We start from the raw sequence: 26,371 nt of genomic DNA on the forward strand, positions 1-26,371 counted from the left end.
CAAGAGATTATTATAAGATAGATGCAGCTTTTTTTGTTTCGCATCGAATGTTCTTTGACTTTGATTGATCTGTTGTAAGCAGTTATTTTGAGTTAGATGACAAATGTTCTCCTCTTATTCAAATTTTACACTGAAGAGGTGCATACAACATTTTTGCCAATTTAAGCATTCAAGTGAAAGAGAACTTGCGCGCTTTGCGAGAAGTTGTGTGTGCGTGCCACATCCGAAGAGCTCAGAGCTGCGCGCCTCAAGACAGCGTGCAAATAAGAAAATTAATTCTCTTGCACCTCGCGCCTAAACGGACAAATTCACACAAATGTATCTCAAAATCCCCGCCTTTGCGAGTATCTAGGTAAACATGGTCGGTTACGGTTATGTAAGCAGTAAAGAAAGAACGCATGTGTGTCATTATTGTATCAGTGCGTTAGTTTTAAAGCCACCTAAAATTCCTGCAGCTGTCTGTGTTTTAATGTTAATCAAACTACAAAAGACATCACTCCATGCTCTTCACTGAATAATGTTTTTGTAACTTTAATAAGGATTAACCTTTATTAATTTTTGTACAGTGAAGATTATATGCAGTATTTTACATTTGATTATTCAATTTCTGCATCTGAAAACTACTTTTAGATCTACCTGAAAAACCTTAAATGCACTGATTATTTTTATTTTTTTTATTTTTTTTTTTTTGTCCTATTGTGTTCATTTATTTGTGCTTTTGCTTGTAGTTTAATTATTTGTCCTTTTTTATTAATAACTGTTTACTTGTCTTTAATAATCTTTGAAATTTAGTAGTTTTAGCTGTGGTCTCAAATGGAATCAAGAATTGTTAAATTTCATTCTGATATGTTGTATCTTTTTTTTAAATAATTATTCAATAAAAAACAATTGTTCACAAAAAAAAAAAAATGTAAAATTTCACTGGTATCTAAAATATTGGGTGTCATAACCTTATTTATTACAATAAAAGTATACATGGGTCAAAAACAATAACTATTTTATTAATTTATTATTTTTTTGTGGTGGGGCCAGTGAAAATTTACTTACTTATCATTGAATCAAAAATCGAGAATCTGAAAATCGAATCGAAATCGAATCGAATTGGGCCATCTGAATCAATACCCATGCAGCCCTAAAAGAGAGATGAGACACAATACAAAAGAGCTCAAAAGATATCACTGGAATGAAGGTTTATGACTGGGCAAGCGCTTTAGGACCCGGTTTATTTTAGAAAACCTTTCCAGTGCTGGAGAGAGCTAAGAGGGAAGGCCTGAAAACAGACGTGGAGGCTGCTTTGGCTCGCAACGGTTGCCCCGCCTCCAAGTTCTTCTGATTGGTCCACTGTTTTGGAACTGACATTGATGAGCGGCGCTGCATGTAAAAGTTGAAATTCTTATTATAATTCCCTTAGGGACCGTTCACACAGAACGCGTCTTTGGGTCTAAAAACGCGTGACACAGCGCTCAGGAGTGGTTTTAAAAAAAGCGCAGCATAGAACGCGAGAGTCTCGAGACGCGCCTTTGAGACGCGATGCAATAACGACAATAAAGGAAATAATAGAAATAGGCAAACGGTAGAATTTACAGATACGTTTTGACATGGAAAAAAAGAAAATAAGATAATGAGCGCCTCCTCCGCCATGTTGCCATTATATAAAACAGTTGTCATGCCAACTCGCAACGCTTGCCCCGCCTCCGAGTTCTTCTGATTGGTCCACTGTTTTGGAACTGACATTGATGAGCAGCGCTGCATGTAAAAGTTGAAATTCTTTTAACTTGACACGGCGTCTTAAAAACGCGGCGCTCATGTGCAAGGCGCTGAGACGCCAGATGCGAGCGTAACGGTCATGCACGTCCGTCAAGCGCGTGTTCACATAGAAAAACAATGGGAAAGTAGCGCATTGGAATAGAAAAACGCGTTCTGTGTGAACGGCCCCTTACTGTACTTAAGTTGATTTTTCTGGTAGCCTATACTTCGCTATTTATTTTTCTGACAATTTTACTTTCACTTCTTAATTTTTTACACAAATATCTGTACTATCTATACTTCTTACATTTTCAAACTATGCTCGTTACTTTCGTTTTAATCTGTTTTTGCTGGCGTCTCTAATAAATGATGAATTGATTAGTCTTGACTGGCAAACTCTACGATTCGGTTCGCGCGCGCTCGATCCGCGCCTCCGCCAAAGGTTTCGTTCAGAGTAATCAATGCGAGAGACTCGGGAATGGAGTCGCCTGGATGGAGCAGAGAGTCAAAACTACTGACCTCTTCAGAACTTAAAGTGCAGGTCAGTTTTATCTGTAAATATGCTATTGTAGTTTTGTTTCTGATTACTTAGTTAAGCATTAAACTGCCAGCAACTGTTAGCAGTAGCAAGTAGCAACCCATATCATCACTCACAATACTGTATGCTAAAGGACATTGATTTATTGTAAAGGTATAGTAATTTAGCAGACAATTATTCACGTGGTTTTATAATAGGTTTAGATGAAGCTAGAGCAGACAACAACACAACCCTTACGAAAATTAACGATGGTTTTATAAAAGCAAAAACCTTAGGTCTACTATTGTTAATCCATGGTAACCACAAATGAGCCATGGTTTTACATTACCAGTTTATCCGTGTAATTTGTAGTAAGTTACAACTGTGGTTATACAAATAGTAATCAATCCGCCAAAAACATGGTATACTTTTACTATAATAAAACCATGGTTAATATTCTTAAGGGAAAAATATGACTCATGATAATGCTAAATGTTCTCTATTAGGATTTTTCTATAAAGATATTGTCATGATGTAGTTATTATTGTACTAATTTTGACATTTAGGCAATTTAGAAAATATAGTTTTGTTAAATCTACCCCCGGTTTCAGAGACAAGGCTTAAGCTAATCCTAAATGCATGTTTGAGCTGTTTTAACTGAAAGAAACTTGCACTTATTTAGGGTTAGTTAGTTCACCCAAAAATGAAAATAATGTCATTAATTACTCACCCTCATGTCGTTCCACACATGTAAGACCTTCATTCATCTTCGGAACACAAATTAAGATATTTTTGATGAAATCCGATGGCTCAGTGAGGCCTGCATAGCCAGCAATGACATTTCCTCTCTCAAGATCCATTAATGTACTAAAAACATATTTAAATCAGTTCATGTGAGTACAGTGGTTCAATATTAATATTATAAAGCAATGAGAATATTTTTGGTGCACCAAAAAAAACGAAATAACAACTTATATAGTGATGGCCGATTTCAAAACACTGCTTCAGGAAGCTTCGGAGCGTTATGAATCTTTTGTGTTGAATCATGATTCGGATTTCTGTTTCTGCATTCAGCTTATGTGGCTGTGATGGGATGAACGAACGATTCGAACCCGAAGACACGAGAGGTATCTAATCTTTTTGGGGAACAGACGTGATAAACGTTAGGTGACAAAAGAAAGAACGACTCTGATCGAGAAGTGAGGTGAACTAACAGACTGTATAGCCTTAAGACCCTGCTAAGCAATTAATTAATCATTTTTCACTCATGGTCTTCATGGCTGCATTAGCCTATAGTTTATTTTTTATTCAAAATGTGATAAACGTTTGCATAAGTAGTATGAGTTGGGGAATTTAACATTTTAATTATATTCTGCTGAAATTAATGAAATGTCTTGAAAAAAGATTAGTTCATTTTGCTGAATGTGATTCAAAGATCAGAGTCAGTAAAATGATCCGAACTTCCCGCTACCAGTGGTTAGGATTGGAGGGTGAGTTTTGGAGGCGGAGTTGATTTCAAATATCAACAATGTCCAACAGCGTTTTTGAAATATGGCTTACCCCACCTTTAAAATAAAGCATAACCAATTTTTATTTTGTAAAATGTAATTTCATGTTTTTGTCTGGATTTTAGATGTATAAGTTTGTAGGCTATATTGTTTTAAAAAATGGATAGTTCCATCCCTTTATTATGATTGGCTGGGTTGCATTTGTCATGGTTGTAAAATACTATATAAACACACACCTGTGACCTCATTAGATTGCTATTACTGTTAGTTAATTTTATGGAGGTACATGTTGGAACTGTTTATTATAAAAGTAATAATCCCATGAAGCCATGGTTTGAGAACAGCTGAGGTGGTTTTAGGCATGACGCAACATCCTTTAGTTGTCCTAAAATCACTGTAAGCCACGGCTTCTTGGGGCTCATTGTTTTAGTATACTTTGACAACAACAACAACAAAAACATGTATTTATTAGGGGTGTAAAGGTACATGTATTTGTTCCCAAACCTTCACAGTACAGATGTCACGGATCGGTGCATACAGTCAGACGACGAATACAGTCGGTCACAGGTGTTTCAGCCGCAGAAAGACATCAATAAAACAGCTTGAGAATAATATCTCACATAACATTACATTTACCTCAGGCAAGTCATTCAGTGTCCACAGCATGTTAGTTCACTAGAGAAATGAACTCTAGAGGGACTGTTTCACTAAATATATGACCTATATTAGCTTAAATGTTCATTATATTTACTTTACCTGTTAGCAACGTCTTAATTATTTAATATATGTTTAAATAAAATTTACGACAGCAAATGTGTAAATGATTACATTTCAAAACTGAGGCACATCATGTTTGTGTACCATTAGACCCCTAGTATTTATCATTTGACACAATCATGCATACCAAGAGACGCTTGTTTTTTATTTAAAATATTTTATTTCATTTTTCACTAGAGCAGGTAAAATGCCGGGATTTCCGGGAACTAGTCAGAATATAGGTTGTGGAAAAAGTGCAATAGCCCCGCCCCTTTATTTAAATAAGATGGAAATCCTACGGCACAAATAGAGAAGACCTGGTGGGGCTCACAGGCAGGTCAAATACAGCACCAGGTATATTAATACATGATAAAGTGTCTCTCCAGATGGATTGAAAAACAGTATCAACCAAATATAGCAAAAAATGACACATTATATGTTTGATAATAAATTGGCTAGTGAGGCTTTTGGGACGGACACACACACACACACTCTGGGGGGATTTACATACATAACCTACACACACACACACAGACACTCACATCTTAAAATATCACACACAGTTTTGCAAGTTCCACAGTGACTACAATGCATAAGCTATTTAAAGCAAAAAAAAAAAAGAAAAAAAAAAGTTATTGTCATATGATGTGTACAAACTTGATAATTGGTCAACATGTCAAGTTCAACTGGTGCAAAACAAACAACATAAGACAAAGTAACCTGTTGATAATGATCCAACCTACTGTAAGCATATGATTTATATGTATATTTTATATGTATATAAACTAATTCTATGTGAATACACAATGATTAAAGAAACACATTCTTGGTCAAATGATGGAAGCACCTGTAGTCCCCGGGTCCAGGGAAAAACATAAGCACATCTGTTAATCTTCCAGGTTTAAACATACATAATGTACAAGTCAGAATTATGATTACTATTTTACATGTTTACTTTCAGTTTGTTCCCTTCGCCGGACAGATACCAAAATAGATTTCCACAAGGTGACTGATATTAGACACAAGCCGCCGTTCACTTCTGCTTGTTCTTAGCATAATCAGAGCAAAGCTCTTCATACTTCACACAGTGTGCAGGAATGAATGTTGCAATCGAGCCGCACGCTCTTATTTGAGGTTCGTTCAGCCATCCACAAAGCTCTCTTAGCATAATATGTATTTAAAGCCTGTAATATGCATTTGCGTGCACATTAAGGCCTACTTATAAAAACACATGGTGTCTCAAATCAAAAGACACTCACTAATGCTTCCTGAAAGCCTAAATCATCCAGAGGGGGAGAATCTCACAAAACATGTCAAGAACATGTCGCATTAAATAAAAATGTTTGTATTACAGTAATGAGAATATAATATTACCATTGAGCATAATTAATGATTACAAATAATTACAAAGCAACCCCTCAAAAGTAAAAGCTCTGAACGCATTACTGTAATAAGAATCTTGTTGGAAAATGTGCTTAATTGTCATATGCTCCTAAAATTTATGCAAAGCATCATTTTTTTTTTGGAAGGGATTCACCCATAAAGGACTGTAGTTGTTAGGCTCATCTGCACAGAAAGCTGGTGAAGGGTCAAAAATAACAAGCAAACCGCTAAGCTGAAGCACAGCCAGATGTGAAGTATTTCAACCCAGAGTTTAATCAGCAGTATGACAGGACTCCTGGAGCTCAATGCTTTCACTTGCTCCAAATGGCAGGCGAGATACTAAGTACTGTACGTTGGCAAGAAATGCCATTATTTTAAGAGTCTAGAGAGCTAGATCATGACTGCAACTGAACGAAAGAGCTTCGGGTGGTCTCAGAACTCCAAAACTAAGAGGTCGGTGCTTAAAATGTTTACAGCTACACAACAGCATTGGCAGCATTGGCATGAACCCGGTTATATATGCAACCCTACAACAGGAAACAGTAACATGATGGAATGTGCCATAAACAATCAGGATTGAATTAATGCCACAAAACACTAAATGTTTCATGGATCTGGATTTGGATTTGTTACAAATATTTACTATCAGTACAAAACATAACACTTGTGCATGATGGGATTGTTTGTTTGAGTATCAAAAGTACATTCTAGAGCATGCAGTAGCACCATGTTTCTTGAGGTCACTTCACATCTCAAGAGATCGTTTACTTTCTTCTCCTCCCGCAGTATTTTCCTTGGCAGCCCGCTCCACCTGCAGAACGACACAATACGTGAGACGAAACCTCAGCGTACATGAAATACCACAAATTATTACTTTGTTTGGGTTCCAAAGATGGACAAAGGTTGGAAGGGTTTGGAACTACATGAGGGGGATGACAGAATTTTCATTTTTGGGTGAACTAAAGCCGTGGTCACACACGTGCAAAATTTCATCGGATGCTGCTTGTGTTCTTATAAACATGAATTCAACATATAACATATTCAAAAGGTAAAAATATACAACCTACTAGAGTTTACTGCAAAAATATAATTCTTTTAATTCTACCGGTCGCACGTCTACACGTGATGCGAATTCGCAGGTCAGAGTTCACCAAACTTGAACTTTGGAACGCAGTTAAATGCAAAACTTTTTGCAACAAGCTTGTGTTTCCGGTCTGACGTATTCATATGCGTTTGAATGGAAGTCAATGGAAGGAAAATTGCTGTTTGACCGCCCCTTAAAGGACTTCCTTTCTTCAGTCGAAAAGAAATGAAAGTTTTTGAGGAAATCATTCCAGGATTTTTCTCCATATAGTGGACTTCACTGGGGTTCAACGGGTTGAAGGTCCAAATGTCAGTTTCAGTGCAGCTTCAAAGAGCTCTACATGATCCCAGACGAGGAATAAGAGTCTTAATGCTCATCTTGCACTTCTCTGCGATGTGCCACACATTTCGTTATTGCATTGGAAAGATCACGCATGATGTAGGCGGAAGTACCAATCCAGTGTCTACAAAGCGAATGGGCAAAGACAAAGTCAAACGGTCTTTACAAAAAAAGGTAAAACAATGATGTTGGATGATTTTGAAGTTGGAGGAGAAAATGAGAGAGAGTTTTTCACCTACCGCAGTACTTCTGACTACGTCACACGTGACCTTTCCATCGTGATTACATAATGCTTGGCGCATCACAGAGCAGTGCAAGATGAGCATTTGTGGTTAAAAAGTATATAATGTTATTTTATTTTTTTAGAAAATGACCAATCGTTTCTCTAGATAAGATTCTTATTCATCGTCTGGGATCATGTAGAGCTCTTTGGAGCTGCACTGAAACAGACATTTGGACCTTCAACCCGTTGAACCCCAGTGAAGTCCACTATATGGAGAAAAATCCTGGAATGTTTTCCTTAAGTTATATTAAATATAACTTTTCGACTGAAGGAAGAAAGACATGAACATTTTGAATGACATGGGGGTGAGTAAATTATTAGGAAATTTTAATTCTTAAGTGAACTACTTTAACCCTTGAAATGTGAAACGACAAGATGCTTTGTGGCTGAAACAAGATTTGGTAACTCTTTACAATGAGGTTCCATAAGCTAACATGAACTAACTATTAACAGATGTATTTGTATAAACTAACATGAACAAAGATTAATAAATAGAGTAACAAATGTACTGCTCATTGTTAGTTAATGTTAGTCTGTCACAATTTCCTCTGTGTTTTGCGTTTAATGACTTTTATTTTGGAGTATATTTTCTGTTCCTTTTGTCCTGGTTAAGTCCAAGTGTACTTTTTAATTATTTTTTTATTTTTTTCCAAAAACCTCTAAAGTCCACCTCTTTGGACAAGAAGACATATTAAAATGTCCGTTTCTGTCAGTTTTACAGCAGCAAAAGGAACACTGTTGTGTTTACTTGCTACTCACCAAATCCTGTCATTGCTACTGTAATGATGGACAAAACATGATAATAACTTGCAGCTCGGCTGTTGAAAGCAGCTCATACACACACCGTCATTCATCTTGAAATCATGCGATTCAATTTGCGTCTTCCAATTGGTTCTTCTTTGGACTTAGAGGCTGACACAGGGAAGTGGCGTTTAGCGGTTTCTGCCAATGAACTGGCTCTGGGATTTAGAAGATTTGAGGTATTTGATGAACGTATACTATGTGCGGAGAGCATTATCATTATCATTATCTTATTTTTGATGGAGGTGGTGTTTAACGGCTTTTGCATCTGAACTCTTCATACTGTATATACCCCTCTGTTTCAGTTTTCCTTTGTCAGTCATTGTTTTTGCACACCTGTTGTTCCTCTGAAGAGGTTGCGTTTATGCTCTTATGAATGGATTGCCATCTTCCTTACCTGTTTGGATTATCTTCATTTGAACTGCTGTAATTAGATCCTGGCCTCTCTTCCTCCCTGCCTAACCGTAACAACCTTTTTGTAATGTGTCACCATCATTTTGAATGGACTTGATTTTATCCATCAGAAATCTAGCTGTTTCACATCTGAATGTGTCAAAAGTGAATCTGAGTTTGGAATGATCCTCTAAAGCATCTTGACTTCTTTATGACCAATGTGGTTCTCGCATATGTTCACTGAATCGTGCAAGTCCAAACTTGAGAATAAGTAGGCCAGTGTTTGGTGTGATTTAGGATCAGAACGTTTAGTTGAGGACATCAGAAATGAGAGCAGTGATTATGAGAAATAAGTGATTATGTGGCGGCAGGGATTAATTCTGTCTAATCAGTTCACTGCAGACTCGGATCATCCTCACGTACCTCGATAACCTCCTCCCAGGAATCCCGTCAGCCCACCTCCGTATTTGGCTGCTTTGGCTGTGGAAAAAGTACAAAATGAAATACAGGTCATTTTATGCTGTCCCCACATAGCATCAAGACGATAATTTAGCAGCAGCATTAAAATTTATCAAAAGCTCCTTTGTGTACATGAACTCCAATTTAATTGTAATAACAAAAGTCCATATTTTCATGATCGTGTGAGATACACTGCCTTCAAAGCTAGTGTGATGATGAGTTTTTGAACTAAATGTACAAAATAGTTGTATGAGTTCAGAAGGCTTGGAATATAGTACATGAGTTGTATGGGCCACTTTAATGATAGGCCTACTTTGTTTTACTTTCAATGCATGGAAATTAACAGTTTGAAGATTCTTTTTTCTTTTTTTTATAGTTTAGATCAGGGGTGTCCAATCCTACTCCTAGATCCACTGTCCTGCAGAGTTTAGCTCCAACCCCAATGAAACAAGTTCCAAGGTCTGACTATGAATAGCAGACAATGCAGGCAGGTGTTTTGAGGCAAGTTGGTGCTAAACTCTGCAGGACAGTGGCCCTCCGGGAGCAGAATTTGGAAGGTACGGACACCACATCAGTCCAGCAACTACAGCTCATTCTCATACAACTGCAACCTCCAGTGATGTGTTTAGGGTTTTTAAGAGCTTGTACCTTGTTGTGGTGAAAGTCCTGCTCCATATCCTCCTAAAACACAAGAAATCATTACATTATTATGAGCTCTTCAAACCACATGAGTAACTGCGTGTCATTGTCTCTAATTTTGTAAGTAAAATGAAGAATAACAGTGTGAAATAGATGCATACAGGAACGGTGAGTCAGCCAAATGAGAGTGTCAGGATTACTGTTTGTTCCAGCTGGAGATTTATGACCAGCTGTGACCAACAGCATCTGGATAGAAATAATAATAAACCCACCGAGCATCTCTACGTTGTGATTATATAATGACTAACACGTAATAGCGTGTCGTAGGCTATATGACATAAGCTTGAGCGTGAGAGTTAGCTAGCACTGAGACTGACATTATGGTCAGAATGCAAATACACTTTGCATGATATTTGCACTTCAACCCACACTTTTCATAGCGAGTGTATTTCAGTGGGTTAATGTCTACATGATCTTCTGTAATGAACAATGGATCTTTTACCTTATTATCTGTCAGGATATTGTTTCAGGTTCCACTTTATTTTTCAGTACTTGCACTTGCATGTACTTACAGTGTACTTACCAAAGATAGTACATAATATAAGGTAACTACATGGGTTAAGGTTAGGTTTAGGGGTAGGTTCAGGGTTAGTACCAAGTTATTACCCAGTTATTGTACAAATATGGGGAACAGGACTGTAAAATGAAGTGCTACTTTGTTTAAGTTATGGTCTGGTATCAGGTACTGAGAGTGACAAGCATACTTATAAGTACTGGAACTTAAAGTCATACTTAAAAATGTCTAAATGTCAAAATATCACAACAAGTGTCTGTTTCTGTGCTCAAATGGCGCAGGTTCTTATCTCAGAACAAGCTTCTCTTTTCTTCAGTTTTTGTTCAGTGTGTTTGAATCAGCTGTGTTATGGTGATGTATGAAGTCAGTTGTTCTCAAGTTCACTAAGAAGTCCTAGAACACTTTTACTACTAACGTTTGTCTACAAAAAAAATTTTCTATCACATGTTTTCTTTGCTTGAAACAAGGTTAAATTATACATACTGCTCAATAATAATTTTTTTTCTTTTCTTATTGTCTTTTTAGTAAGTCTACAATAACCTTGCAATTAGTAGACACTAATTCTAAATGTGTGGCATTTTTCTAGACTCCCGAAGTGAAGGATCATAGAATACCTTCTATTTATCTCTAGAGAAACTAGAGTAAATGTAAGTTATTTCTTTCTGTGTTACCTCTCTGCCTGTAATGTAGTCCCATTCCTGTTTCAGAAGTGAACGTGCTCTGTTATTGCCAAAATAATATAGTGCTAAAACAATCAAAGTGATATCACACCAGCCTTACGAACACAGCTGTGATTGTACAGTATATAATAAAGTCCATTCAAGCACCAAACCCCTGTAAGTTCTGCTCCTGTCCTGCCTGTCTGGGATCTATGACACAGGTGCTGATCCTCTGTCTGTTACAGATCCCTTGTTCTCCTAGACTCCATTTCCCAAGATCCTCCTGTTCTCCACACCTGCACTCACTTCCCTCGTCATCTCCCCATCATCACGGATCACCTGCACCTGGACTCTATTGTTAGCACTCCCTTTATATGACACTCACTCCCTTCACTCCTTGTCCGTTCTGAATGTTGTTAAACGTGATGTTTGGTGTTTCCTTGCCACTGTTTGATTAAAGCTCTATGTTATTGTGGAAATCCGCATCTGCCTCATCTCTGCACCAGCATATCATAACAGAAGAACGGACCAAAAACGACCGGATTTTCCACAGGAAAAAAAAAAATAAAAAAAAATAATGGAGACTTTCACCGGCTCCCTGGATCCAGCTCCTCCAACGCCTCTCACCCTGACAGCCAGCGATCGCCTTATCGGGCTCCTGCAGGTTGGTCGTTCGCTGGAGAGGTATGTGGAGGAGTTCGTTGAGCTCGCTTATTTGTCTGACTGGCCTGAAGCAGTTTTGATCTCCCTGTTTCTGGATGGACTAGATGATGACACCATCCGTTTTAGTGAACCCGATTATCGTTTCTCCTTAAGCGAAACCATAAATTCCATTTTATGGCTAAATGATTCCAAATTTATCGTGGATTGGGTTCAGGATGGGTGTCTGTCTCTAGTCCATCCAGAGACACGGTTGGCCGGGCCAGTCAGTCAACCTCCGTCTTCCTCCGCATACCCCTCCAACGAACTCCCTGCCTGCCCCAGGCTGGACCCATATTCCGCTACTGGGCCCAGTAAGCGGAGGAGGAGGAAGAAAGCGGCCCCAGTGTCTCCAGAGCCCGCTCCAGTATCTCCAGAGCCCGCTCCAGTATCTCCAGAGCCCGCTCCAGCCCTTTCCGAGCCTGCAGCTCCAACCCTGTGCGAGCCACCAAGTGAGGTGGCCTGGCTTATAGACTTTTGGACAGAGCCAAGTTCTCCAGTCTCCGCCGAGCCAAGTTCTCCAGTCTCCGCCGCCGAGCCAAGTTCTCCAGTCTCCGCCGCCGAGCCAAGTTCTCCAGTCTCCGCCGCCGAGCCAAGTTCTCCAGTCTCCGCCGCCGAGCCAAGTTCTCCAGTCTCCGCCGCCGAGCCAAGTTCTCCAGTCTCCGCCGCCGAGCCAAGTTCTCCAGTCTCCGCCGCCGAGCCAAGTTCTCCAGTCTCCGCCGCCGAGCCAAGTTCTCCAGTCTCCGCCGCCGAGCCAAGTTCTCCAGTCTCCGCCGCCGAGCCAAGTTCTCCAGTCTCCGCCGCCGAGCCAAGTTCTCCAGTCTCCGCCGCCGAGCAAAGTTCTCCAGTCTCCGCCGCCGAGCAAAGTTCTCCAGTCTCCGCCGCCGAGCAAAGTTCTCCAGTCTCCGCCGCCGAGCAAAGTTCTCCAGTCTCCGCCGCCGAGCAAAGTTCTCCAGTCTCCGCCGCCGAGCAAAGTTCTCCAGTCTCCGCCGCCGAGCAAAGTTCTCCAGTCTCCGCCGCCGAGCAAAGTTCTCCAGTCTCCGCCGCCGAGCAAAGTTCTCCAGTCTCCGCCGCCGAGCAAAGTTCTCCAGTCTCCGCCGCCGAGCAAAGTTCTCCAGTCTCCGCCGCCGAGCCCTCAGCTCCAGCCGCCGCCGCCGAGCCCTCAGCTCCAGCCGCCGCCGCCGAGCCCTCAGCTCCAGCCGCCGCCGCCGAGCCCTCAGCTCCAGCCGCCGCCGCCGAGCCCTCAGCTCCAGCCGCCGCCGCCGAGCCCTCAGCTCCAGCCGCCGCCGCCGAGCCCTCAGCTCCAGCCGCCGCCGCCGAGCCCTCAGCTCCAGCCGCCGCCGCCGAGCCCTCAGCTCCTGCCGCCGCCGCCGAGCCAGCCGCTCCTGCCGCCGCCGCCGCCGAGCCAGCCGCTCCAGCCGCCGCCGCCGAGCCAGCCGCTCCAGCCGCCGCCGCCGAGCCAGCCGCTCCAGCCGCCGCCGCCGAGCCAGCCGCTCCAGCCGCCGCCGAACCAACTGCTCCTATGAACTGTGTTTTTGAACCCTCCAGCCCAAAGACTGTTTCCCCTCCCTGCCTCCCTCTCCCACCTCCATCCAGTTATGTTTGCACTGAACCTTCACCTCTAGCCCCCTCGCCCAGATCTCCACCTCGGACCTCTGGGCGATTACCTTCACCCCGGCTCCAACCTCCCTCGTCTCCACCATGGCCCATCAGTCCACTAGTCTCACCAGTCTCCATCCTGCCCCCGTTCACACCTTGTTCCTTCGTCGGCCTGCCCTCACTTCTGGACTGCACTCCTCCGTCTCTGCTCCGTCCCTCCGTCCCTCAGTTCCAGTTGGCCTCCTCACTCTCCCCGGTGTTCACTTTGTTGTATGTCGTCTGCCTTCTACTGCGGCTTTCTGGAGCCCCGGCTGCGCTTCGGTCGGCGGAGCCGTGGATTCCGCCATCTCCCGCCGGTCCTTCAGCGCCGCCTGGGCTCGACGGCTTCAAGGTTTCGGCTCCTGACCCTCCATGGCTGCCTTCGGCCCCTGACCCTCCATGGCTGCCTTCGGCCCCTGACCCTCCATGGCTGCCTTCGGCCCCTGACCCTCCATGGCTGCCTTCGGCCCCTGACCCGCCATGGCGTTTGAGCCCGCCCTGGAGACCTCCACTCCAGTCTGCTCTTCCCCCTGCTCCGGCTTGAGGTCTCCAGGGCGCCCACCCCCCTCCCGGTTGTTACATCTACGGCGCGAGGACGCGCCTACCGGGAGGGGGAGGTACTGTTACAGATCCCTTGTTCTCCTAGACTCCATTTCCCAAGATCCTCCTGTTCTCCACACCTGCACTCACTTCCCTCGTCATCTCCCCATCATCACGGATCACCTGCACCTGGACTCTATTGTTAGCACTCCCTTTATATGACACTCACTCCCTTCACTCCTTGTCCGTTCTGAATGTTGTTAAACGTGATGTTTGGTGTTTCCTTGCCACTGTTTGATTAAAGCTCTATGTTATTGTGGAAATCCGCATCTGCCTCATCTCTGCACCAGCATATCATAACACTGTCAAATACAGCTCACTATTTTGTCGAATGGAGCTAACAACAGTTGAGACCTTTATTAAATGTGCAATGTTCTATTGAGATGGCTCCCTAAGAGAGAGATGTACCAGTCTACAACAGACTGGTTGAATTCCATATGGAAATTATTTCTATAGAACGGTACCTGGATATGCTTGTGGATATCCTCCATATCCTCCTGGAACTGCACCACCTGTAGGAAGGAAAGATTCAAAGATTTAGTTCTGCAACTCAGTTGATCTAAAACAGTTTTTATCAAAATAAATTTAGATTAAGATTATAACTTGTAATCTTAAAGACTTTAGAATCTTGGAAAATGTAAGCAACGTTTTACTGAGATCCCTTCTGAAGCTCTAAGTTACACACATGTGAGAGTATTTTGGTCTTTTTCTCAGGAGAAACATCTGAGAAGTTTTGCTGTGACTCTTCTCTACAGCAAGTAATCTGACAGATGGACTTTGCCGGGTTTGCTCACTGCTGTATATTTGCATAAGCAGAGAAGCAAATTTGGGAAGACATTTTGAAAGGATTGTGCTAGAAGGAACACACTGACACTAAATCACACAAGGGCTCACAGGATTAATGCAGACAAATCTGCGATCCCAGCCTCACTACAAAAGTGTGTTACTGATATGAGTGTATATGTATATGTGTAATGGGGATGATGGGGGATTCTGGTGTCAAGAGAGCACCGACATGCCATAAGACCTGCTGGTACAGGAAAATCATTCCTGGTACTGTTAATGGAATAGCAAATAATAGGCAGTATGTTGCTACAGGCTCACTTCAAGCACTGGTACTCGTTGGTTGAAAATATAACTATTCTCCTCAATCATTCTTTGTACCATTGATGCTGGGACTCACCTGGCTGTGCATATCCTGTACCCAAAGAGCCGTAGCCTATTAGAATAAGATGGGAAACATACTCAGCACAATCATAGGTCATACAATTTAGTGAACTGAACTGAACATTCTGTACTTGTCATATGCATTTCCTTATATCCGTAAAAATGCAATTAAGTGTAGAACATGGATATATTTGAGTATGATTTATTTTGCTACCTGGTTTAGGTGGTTTAGCACCAGTTCCCAATCCAACACCTGCTGGAAACCCTCCACCTGCAACAAGATGATCTCAATGTCTTTAACAACAGTCCAATAACACAAGGAAAGCTATTTCAAGTGTATGTTTACTATTTTTGAGAGAAAATGGCATTGTCACAGTGTTTGTCATATTACAGAATCAAGGCTTTCCATGTGGACGACATCACAACTGATGTCATTTCCTACATTATCATCACTTGCTGTCTGGTGTTCAGATTACTAGGAAACAAATATACCATTAGTTTGCTACCAAAGCAGTCACTGCTATGTTGTAAGAGATATTTTGGTACTGTGTAGTTTGGTGATTTTTTTTTAATAAAATGTCACATTTGCAATACAAATGAACTTTGGAGAAAACATTTAAATGATAAAGAGATTAGATCTTAGATTAAAATCTTGAAAACAGGACAATCCGTTCTATGTTCGTGATACTCTGCCTCACAGGAGCTGCACTCCTCTGCTTTGAGTCCTGCCTCACAAGTAGGTCCTTTGTGAGATGTTGAAAAAAAATTGTACATTATATTGACTATCCATTGGGACTGGGGTGCTTCAGGGTTCAGTGCTATTCCTGATATACACAACATCCCAAAGACATACACTATATTGCCAAAAGTATTGGGACACCCCTCCAAATCATTGAATTCAGGTGTTCCAATCACTTCCATGGCCACAGGTGTATAAAATCAAGCACCTAGGCATACAGACTGCTTCTACAAACATTTGTGAAATAGTAGGTCGCTCTCAGGAGCTCAGTGAATTCAAGTGTGGTACCGTGATAGGTTGCCACCTGTGCAATAAGTCCATTCGTGAAATTACTACTAAATATTCCATGGTCAACTGTATGTGGTATCATAACAAAGTGGAAGCATTTGGGAACAACAGCAAATCAGCCACAAAGTGGTAGGCCACGTAAAATCATAGAGCGAGATCAGCGCATGCTGAGGCACACAGTGCGCAGAAGTCTCCAACTTTCTGCAGAGTCAATAGCTACAGACCTCCAAAGTTCGTGTGGCCTTCAGATTAAGAACAGTACGTAGAGAGCTTCATGGAATGGGTTTCCATGGCCGAGCAGCTGCATCCAAGACTTACATCACCAAGTGCAATGCAAAGCATCAGATGCAGTGGTGTAAAGCACGCCGCCACTGGACTCTAGAGCAGTGGAGATGTGTTCTCTGGAGTGACCAATCACACTTCTCTGCTGGCAATCCGCTGGACGAGTCTAGGTTTGGCGGTTGCCAGGAGAACGGTACTTGCCTGACTGCATTGTGCCAAGTGTAAAGTTTGGTGGAGGGGGATTATGGTGTGAGGTTGTTTTTCAGGGGTTGGGCTTGAACCCTTAGTTCCAGTGAAAGGAGCATTTAATGCTTCAGCATACCAAGACATTTTGGACAATTTCATGCTCCCAACTTTGTGGGAACAGTTTGGGGATGGACCCTTCCTGTTCCAACATGACTGCACACCAGTGCAGAAAGCAACTTGATCCATAAAGACATGGATGAGCGAGTTTGGTGTAGAAGAACTTGACTGGCCTGCACAGAGTCCTGACCTCAACCCGATAGAACACCTTTGGGATGAATTAGAGCGGAGACTGCGAGCCAGGCCTTCTCGCCAACATCAGTGCCTGACTTCACAAACGCACTCCTAAACCTTGTGGAAAGCCTTCCCAGAAGAATTGAGGCTGTTAATACTCCATATTAAACCCTACGGATTAGGAATGGGAGGTCATTAAAGTTCATGTGCACGTAAATCAGGCATCCCAAAATTTTTGGCAATATAGTGTATTATCCCCATGGAAGGATTTGTACTACCACTGCTACGGCGATGACATGCAGCTCATCTTTTTGTCCCAGTCTGACAATCCTAGTGTGGCTGCACAGACCTCAGCTTACCTAGTAGACATTTCAGCCTGGATGAAACAACACCATCTAGCAAAGACAGAGCTCCTCGTCTTCCAGGCCAGTCCATCAATTTAACACAACATCAATGAACATGCCATGCAGGCCAGCCAGGAAGTTGGGGATAGTGCTTGATGACAGACCACATCTCAATAACTGCTCAGTCATAGACATCTGTGCACTACGACAACGAAAAATCACAACCTTCCTATCTACTGTGCACATCGTCCAGGCTCTTGTCGTCTCTAGACTGGATTACTCTAATTGATCCAGGATGTGGTGACATGTTTGCTATACAATCGGACACCTCTACGTAAGACATCTGGTCCAAGGCATTGATGTTTAGATCAGTTTCTGGAACACCCTCCTACCTTCACTAACTAACTGCATATCTCCAGTACAGAAGTGTACAGATGGACAAACATAAAAAAAAGTGTAAAAACCTCAGACCCTTCCAAAAGCATATGACTCACAGCTGTTAATGTGCATAGCATACAAACATGCATTTTATGATTTAACCCATGACTTTAGTATTGTTAGCACCACGCACTATGTTTTAAGCTACAGGAAGACTGCTAAATGATCAAGTATCAAGTAATGTGGATTTGCACAACATCTCACCTGCTCCAGGTATGAGTGCAGGAACACCTCCTGCCCCTCCAACACCACCTACACCAGCAGCAGTGCCTGCTCCGCCAACACCTGGACCAAGCACACACACATCGTGTCAAGTAGGGCATACAGTGCGATCCAGATTGGAGAACTCTTATATCATGCACATAATTTTCAAAAAAAGTTGAGGCCAAGACATTATTCCAAAATATAATATATTTACATGTGCAGCAGATATTCCTCTATATGTGTTGATTAGCATTTCCTGATTAAATTAATACATGCACACGTTTACATGCACATTCCATTACAATGAATCTTATGAATTCTGAAGGTGTTTACATTAACATAGAATTTGAATTAACACAGTCATATGCTGCTTATGGCAGTCAGGTAAACATGTTGACCAATTAACTCCAATAGCTGAATATCTTTGCGCATGTAAACTTCTGAGTAATCTGCAGCAAAGGTAGTTGGATACTTCAATCTTACCAGGGGCTTTCAGAGGCTTGGCTCCAGGTAACACACCAGTTCCGATTCCAGATGGTCCAGTGCCTCCATAATATGGGCCTAAAAAAACAGGGGGAAGAAACATTCAGCATGACTTTGACTTTCGTTAGCCTCATAGCATAATTGCCCAGATCATATTTCAAAGGCAGATATCACAATTTGGCCAAAAAATGACTTAGGCAATTATGCTATGAGGCTAACGCTTTGATAAGTCTTTAATTTGTTTTTGTCTTGAATGATGGACTAATAATATTTACCATAGCCATAGGGGTAAACCCCACCAGGACCTGGAAACACAAACGTGTACTTTACACTGATTTCAAATATAGTTGCCTATGACATAGCTATCAATAGTAATGGTAATTTTGCTGATTTCCTTGAAATCACACCGATATTATGAGAACAGTGACATTTGAGGTTCACAAGTGATTTTACACTGCCACCTAGTGGTACATCTAAGTACTGCACACATGTTTAAAAAAATATACATATATTTGTTAGGACTCTCCTTCCATTCTGTCTCTTCTTTGTTTTTGTTTTTATCCTCTCCAGGGTGGCAGCCACTCGATAGCACCCTGCACCCTGCTCTGACTTGTCTCTTGATTTTTCCACTTTATATTCTCCTCCGTTTGCTCTGTTTCTTTGCCAGTGCGTTTTGCACTTTTCACACATGCCTTTCTTCCTTCTAGAAAACCTGACATCATTGTCCCGTGGATTATATTTTCTGAACAACGTGTTTTCCCTGACTGTAGAAACTGTTCACAACTATACAACTTTAGGCTGTGAATTTTGTCTTCAACTCCTGAATATTTTCTGTAGGGTGATTCCAAGCAAGCTGGGCAACTCTCAAGTTAAATTGGGAGTCGTTGGGTTTTGATAATAAATGATACATTCTTTTAAAGAAAGCCATCCCAACTGCTGTCATGGCTCAGGGTGACTGATGTATCTGAACCCCAGGACATATAATTCCAAAGGACTTACCAGCTCCAGGTTTAGCAAGACCTGCAGTTGAAACACAGAGAAAAAAGATGTGTCAGCTGTTGGACATATATTTACTGACGCTGGTAAACTACATGCATACTACCCATTTATACTCACCAGCACTAGGCACTCTTTGCCCACCACCTGAGTAATAGAACATACCATGAATGTAAGCTTGCATGTACAGTCACATGAGTCCAGACAGAAACACAAGCTACATTATAACAATGAATATAAGCCCTAGTGTGACCAGCAGTGGGTCATGCCCAGGAAACAGTGCCTTTTGAGTTCCCATGACTGACTGATATCATTAACAGGACAAATAACATTGCAGATGCTAAAGTTTTGATAGTTGTACTCCATTCATGACCACTGAATTTCATTGGGTTTTAAATTTAAGCAAAACAAATTAGAAAATGTATTTTCTGAGAAAATAAAGAATTTGTCTTTGTCCCTGCACTTTTTGTTCAACACTGTTATGCTGCAATATTTTAAATGACGATTTATTGTAGGTCTAATGCTCTTTACGTCAGTTGGTCAGAACAAAAGTGGCAGACATGTTACTTGTTCAGATTATATTTTCCAGTGAAAATTCTTATATTGGTCATACTTTCAAGACGTAGAATCTGTGATTCTGAAGTACAGTATTACCCCCACAATTACCCCATGCTTTACTCATCCTCAAGCCATCCTAGGTGTATATGACTTTCTTCTTTCTGATGAACACAATTAGAGGTATATTAATAAATATCCTGACACATTCAAGGTTTATAATGAGAGTGAACGAGTATGAGCTGAGGAAAGTGCATCCATCCGCATTCATCCATCCATCCATCCATCCATCCATCCATCCATCATAATCATGTATTCCACACAGCTCCGGGGGGTTAATAAAGGCCTTCTGAAGTGAAGCAATGTGTTTGTGTAAAAAACACAAACATATTTAAACAAGTTATGAAGTAAAATATCTAGCTTCCGCCAGACCACCATCCGTATTCTACTTACAAAGAAAGTGTAAAACTCTCGCAGTTCGAAAAGCTTATGCTACGTCCTACACCTTCTCTATTCAACTTACAGAAAAACCTCAACTGACGTGACGCCAGTTCCATTTGTTTTTTTTTTTCATAAGATGAATACAGAAGGCGGTCTGGCGGAAGCTAGATATTTTACTTCATAACTTATTTACATATGGATATATTTATTTTTATTTTTTTACAATTAAAAAAAAAAACAAAAACTTACCTTTATTAACCCCCGGAGCCATGTGGAATATGTTTATGATGGATGGATGTGGATTGAAGCACTTTCTTCAGCTTCACGCTTGATTCCGCTCACTGCCATTATAAAGCTGGGATGTGTCAGGATATTTATTAATATATCTCCGTTTGTGTTCATCAGAAAGAAGAAAGTCATATACATCTAGGATGGCTTGAGGGTGAGTAAAGCATTTTAAAGTGAACTAATCCTTTAAATTTCTTTTAGGTCCTTTTAGGTCCTCAGACCTTTTTGGAAGTAACAGGGTTGGCACAAAAAAAGAGTGTTTTAAAAGAGAAATTTATTTTCTATTATAATATGTGATTAAAAACCACATTGTCAAATGGCACAGCATCCTGAGAATGACCCATCAAGAGTTGATGAACAACACATCCCAACATCCAAAAAGTTTCTGAAGTCTAATTTAGTGCACAGGACACTTAGAACCAGGGTCCAAAATTAACATTTGCCTCACCTGCCAATGGAGGGTGAATGACTGCATTTTTCATTCAGTTTGTCCGAATGACAATGGGATCATTGATTTCCGTGTATATTTATGTAACTTAAAGTGTCATATTCAAGATGTTGCAGTCTCTATCTCAGATATGATTTTGTGTCACTCAAGTGTCAGCACATGGAGTTCAGGAGAAAAAGAAAACTAATCCCAGAAAAATGTTACAATGTTTTTTTTCCCACTGGGGTCGCTCATGACAGCTATTTTTGTCTTCAAATTGAATTAGATTTAAACCATTTATTAATGTTGCAGTTCCTAATAAAGTCAACTGCAGAAGCCAATTTTTGCTCACATTTGCTGCTTGGTGAGAGTTAATTTTGGTCCCTGCTTGGAACTGACCATTTTCTTTCTTAATACTTAGTGTGCATGTTGTGTTTTCGAAGACATAAAACATCACTGGCCAGAGGACCATATCCTGCTACAGGGACAGATTGTGAGTAACACATCTGAGAAAATGCAGATCTGCAAACTGAAGTGCAGATAGCAGCAAGGTTAGATGGAAAACGAAAGAGGATTAAAGCTAGAGCTAAACTGTAATGGAGTTCCGCTACATTTAGACAAGACATTTGCACATGCAACACAGTAGATCTTACTGGGCTCAGGGGCCTTGCCAGTTGCTACAATAGCCGTCGGTCCTGCCAAGAAACAACATGTTCCACCTTCAACCCTTGCAGTTCAAAGACAGGCAGCACAGAGGTGACTAGCTTAGAGGCCATAACAGTGCAATTGTGGAGGAGATGAAAGAAACGAGCTATCAATCATTATGGTTATCGTTATTTATAGGGCGCAATTTGATAGATAGTGGGAAAAGGAAAATACCAGCAAGCTGACAGGGGGTCAATGATCAGTTATAGGGGGAAGAGATGCTTACATCAGCAAACAATTACAGTAATAGTCACCATTGTTTTGTCAGAACCTCAAAATCCATGTGGATATACTGTATTGTGTTTTGTAACAGAAGTAACAAAATCTAGACAAGCTAGACATCATGTTAGGTGTCATATCTAGTCGACAATAATATTATATTGTTTTATAATGTTTTATACTAGTAGTGCGAGTACTCTGTAATAGTGATATATTTCTGTCTTAAATTCTTCCATTTCATGTGTCATTTTATTGTGGCCCGGTTAAAGATAATTAAAGTACAGTACAGTCCAAAAGTTTGGAACCACTAAGATGTTTTTAAAAGAAGTTTCGTTTGCTCACCAAGGCTACATTTATTTAATTAAAAATACAGTAAAAAACAGTAATATTGTGAAATATTATTACAATTTAAAATAACTGTGTACTATTTAAATATATTTGACAAAGTAATTTATTCCTGTGATCAAAGCTGAATTTTCAGCATCATTACTCCAGTCTTCAGTGTCACATGATCCTTCAGAAATCATTCTAATATGCTGATTTGATGCTCAATAAACATTATGATTATTTTCAGTGTTGAAAACAGTTGTGTACTTTTTTTTTTCAGGATTCCTTGATGAATAGAAAGTTCAAAAGAACAGCATTTATCTGAAATACAAAGCTTCTGTAGCATTATACACTACCGTTCAAAAGTTTGGGGTCAGTAAGAATTTTTGTTTTTATTTTTTTGAAAAGAAATTAAAGAAATGAATACTTTTATTCAGCAAGGATGCATTAAATCAATCAAAAGTGGCAGTAAAGACATTTATAATGTTACAAAAGATTAGATTTCAGATAAACACTGTTCTTTTGAACTTTCTATTCATCAAATAATCCTGAAAAAATATTGTACACAAATATTTTGTACAATTGTACACATTACATGTTTCTTGAGCAGCAGATCAGCATATTAGAATGATTTCTGAAGGATCATGTGACACTGAAGACTGGAGTAATGATGCTGAAAATTCAGCTTTGATCACAGGAATAAATTACTTTGTCAAATATATTCAAATAGAAAACAGTTATTTTAAATTGTAATAATATTTCACAATATTACTGTTTTTACTGTATCTTTAATTAAATAAATGCAGCCTTGGTGAGCAGACAAAACTTCTTTTAAAACATTAAAAATCTTAGTGGTTCCAAACTTTTGGACTGTACTGTATATTGGCACATTTTTATTTAGAGCAGTTTAGTTTAGCTCCAGTTTAGCTTTTGCCTCAAAACACCTGATTGGAAGTTTCTAGACCTTGATTAGCTGGTTCAGGTGTGTTTAATTGGAGTTGGAGCTGAACTTTGCAGGACAGTGGCCCTCCAGGAGCAGGACACAGCTGATTTAAAGGCACATATGATCATATTATCAAGTAAAGGAGATGTTATTGAGACATTCTTTATTTAATTTAAGGTTATGTCCATGAAATTATAGATAAATATTTTTAAAAGACTAAAATTCTGACCCCAAAATCAATTATTATTATGTGTCTGTACAACTGTTTGCATAAAACTGCTGGACCATTATTTGAATGAGACACTACTTCCTCCTTGATTTTCTGTCCCATTACTGTGGCATATTCAGAGCTAGCCGTGTCAGCACTTGGTTCTGTTGTGTTGCTTTTTCAGCCACTAGAGGTCGTCATTGAACCCTCATGTCTTGTGCTGCATTCACGCCATGTTGTAATTACTGTAGTATCGAGATGTCAACATGTGACATTCTTTTCAGAGCTGTTCACGTCCTCAGACTGGGAATTATTCGTGTCGATGGCAACACTATAATTGCCCAAATGAATCTGCAGCGGTCAGGTGGTACAGCAGTCATGTGGTACAAGTAGGAGCTCTCAGAAAATCCCCATCTTACAAGCTGTAATTATGAGCTCTATGAGGACATGAACGCTTTTTATAAGTTGAAATCTCGCAGTTATAGTAATTATTGCCTTCACCTGTGTCTCAATCACCTGTGTGCATGTTAGTGGCTCTTGCTGAATTTGATGATAGAAAGATATGGTAAGAGTGTATGAGCACTATAGTAGAATGTGGTTCCAAATTCAGCATCTGTCTCCTACCCTCTGCCTCAATATGCCTCCTTCAGATATAATGCGAAAAACAGTACATGAGCTAAGTAGTATGTCTGAATTCATAGTATTTATAAAAAAGCAGGCAAAAAGAAAAAGATTCTGAAGTATGCATCCACTGGACACTTCACTATCCCACGAGGTCACAGGAGAGAATTTGTGAATGGCAGTGAAGTGACACAGCTATAGGTCACATGACAACATGGCAGATATAGTACATACAAATTTAGTTCATACTACACATACTATATAGAACATACTTTTTTTTAATGGTTGTGAAGTTTGATTCAAACCAAATGAAGTACCAGCTCTAGTTTCTTTGTTTGGTGTTTAGTTGTTCTGAAGCTAGCTGCCAGTGTAAGTCTTCTCTAGTGCTACAAATTTCACCATCTTCCCAGTAACTGACCTGAGTTCAAGCCTCGGCTCTGACAAGCTGCCTGTCAAATCTCTCTCTCTCTCTCTCTCTCTCTCGCACACAGTGCCTGTAAACCTTACTCCCCTGATCTCAAGAGGCGCTCTATCGACTGATGTTAGAGGCCGCGGTCTTTAGCCATCTTGTTAGAGATTAGACGGGCCCAGGTTTGCATCACACTAATGCCTCATTTCTACCGAGCGGTATGGTACAGTTCAGTATGGTATGCAATTTTTGTTTCCATTGTCAGAAGTTGTGAATGGTAGCGTAATTCCGAACCGTACTGTACTACTTTTTAGGACCCTTCCGTTGGGGTACCTAGCACAGTAGTCCAGCACTAAAGGGTGGAGCTAGACTTACTGCAGAATGTTGATTGGTTTACAGAGAACTGTCACTTGCATGTGCTACAAGGGGAATTACAACACAAGAGGTGCCATTTTTTTTAATAATGTTGAAACAATACCATTTCTTGTTGTGACAAACAGCCACATGCTGAGAAGCAAGAACAAGATCTGCTGTATGTCCTCCATTGCTGTTTATCGTGTCGCTTTTTTGTTCGTGTGAGAATGACATTGATCGCTACTTTCCTGTTGGTGGTGGAAATGCGAGCTGGATTAGAGTTTACTGTCCCAAATTGAACTGAACTCTACTGAACCGTAAAAGTTGAAAAGTTTTAGGGGGGTGAGTGTAACAGACGTAGGCTAGTAAGAGCTGTGTGTGTAAACCTTACACCCCTGAACTCAAGAGGCACTCTAGTGACTGACGCTAGAAACTGTCTTTAGCCTCCTTGTTAGAGTGCCTGACTTCCATGCAGATAGGCCCAGGTTCATGTCCTGCTTAGAGCGGGCAGTTTGAACCGGAAGGGCTACACAAGCACACACACAATTGGTCAAATGTAAGTCTAACTGTCTCTTCCTTTCCTGGTCAGCAGTTCTTGGCCACAATAAAATACAAAGAAGGGCAGACGTTTATGCTTTTGTCTTTGAAATTAGTGCACTTCAATTTGCACTGGCTGATTAATGGCAACAAACTAAAACTGAGAGTACAGAGAGGTCATCCATTTTCAGAAAGAATCAGTTTTGTACTTACCTGGTACAGCAGTCCCTCCAGGAGTCAGGATTGGAAGCTTTGCTGTGGAATGAATACATTTTTACTGCAACTCAAGCATAATATACTGTGCTTCATGGCATTTGGTGGAGTAAGGCTATTTTTCGTACCTGGTTTTCCACTTGGAGCAACGGGCACCCCAGTACCACCTGGTACGACCACCACATCACCACCAGGTGTAGCACCAGGACCTGCTATATCAGTTCCAGTGATCCCTGCGCCTAGCAGAAATTGGGAAGAAGTACGTCAGGTGCTATTTATGTTCCATTACCTTATTAAAGGGCATGACAAAAGGCAAGTAAACACAGGTTTAAGCCTTGTTTCCACCGAAATTACCAAAAACAATTTGTCCCAGGAACTTTTTTCCCCCCAGACCTGTTTCTGTCTGCGTTTCCATCATGGTCTAAAGTACCGTGAAGAAGAGTCCGGTGACGTAGGACTGCGAACCACTTTCCAGTTACCGCTGGATTTCGTCATCGGCATATAAGCATAATAAAGCCTGAACCTTGTTGTCGGTCCATCTGTTGTATTTTTAAACTCCATTGTTGATTTGAATAGCAAACAACTCTTACTGTGTACACCGCAACAGACTTTTAAAAATGGTGGTTGA

At 40.8% G+C, this 26,371-nt stretch overlaps 1 protein-coding gene across 5 annotated transcripts in view; it reads right to left on the reverse strand.

Moving 5' to 3' along the window:
• Nucleotides 1-4,728: 4,728 nt before the first annotated feature.
• Nucleotides 4,729-26,371, reverse strand: part of elna (elastin a) — a 76,798-nt gene continuing 55,155 nt past the window's right edge. For 4 of the 5 annotated variants that reach the window (XM_067366386.1, XM_067366385.1, XM_067366388.1 and 1 more), the window contains 14 exons: nt 25,872-25,982; nt 25,744-25,785; nt 21,861-21,902; nt 19,617-19,643; nt 19,500-19,520; nt 18,776-18,805; nt 18,501-18,578; nt 18,018-18,098; nt 15,460-15,516; nt 15,262-15,297; nt 14,543-14,590; nt 9,918-9,950; nt 9,234-9,290; nt 4,729-6,721 (listed from right to left, as the gene is read on the reverse strand). In XM_067366386.1, coding sequence (XP_067222487.1) covers nt 6,675-6,721; nt 9,234-9,290; nt 9,918-9,950; nt 14,543-14,590; nt 15,262-15,297; nt 15,460-15,516; nt 18,018-18,098; nt 18,501-18,578; nt 18,776-18,805; nt 19,500-19,520; nt 19,617-19,643; nt 21,861-21,902; nt 25,744-25,785; nt 25,872-25,982 — 710 coding nt within the window. In that variant the 3' untranslated portion in view covers nt 4,729-6,674. The remainder of the gene's footprint in view (nt 6,722-9,233; nt 9,291-9,917; nt 9,951-14,542; nt 14,591-15,261; nt 15,298-15,459; nt 15,517-18,017; nt 18,099-18,500; nt 18,579-18,775; nt 18,806-19,499; nt 19,521-19,616; nt 19,644-21,860; nt 21,903-25,743; nt 25,786-25,871; nt 25,983-26,371) is intronic. The other variant, XM_067366387.1, reaches the window with a different exon arrangement.

This window comes from Chanodichthys erythropterus, chromosome 17, assembly GCF_024489055.1.
Source record: "Chanodichthys erythropterus isolate Z2021 chromosome 17, ASM2448905v1, whole genome shotgun sequence".
NCBI classification, from domain to species: domain Eukaryota; kingdom Metazoa; phylum Chordata; class Actinopteri; order Cypriniformes; family Xenocyprididae; genus Chanodichthys; species Chanodichthys erythropterus.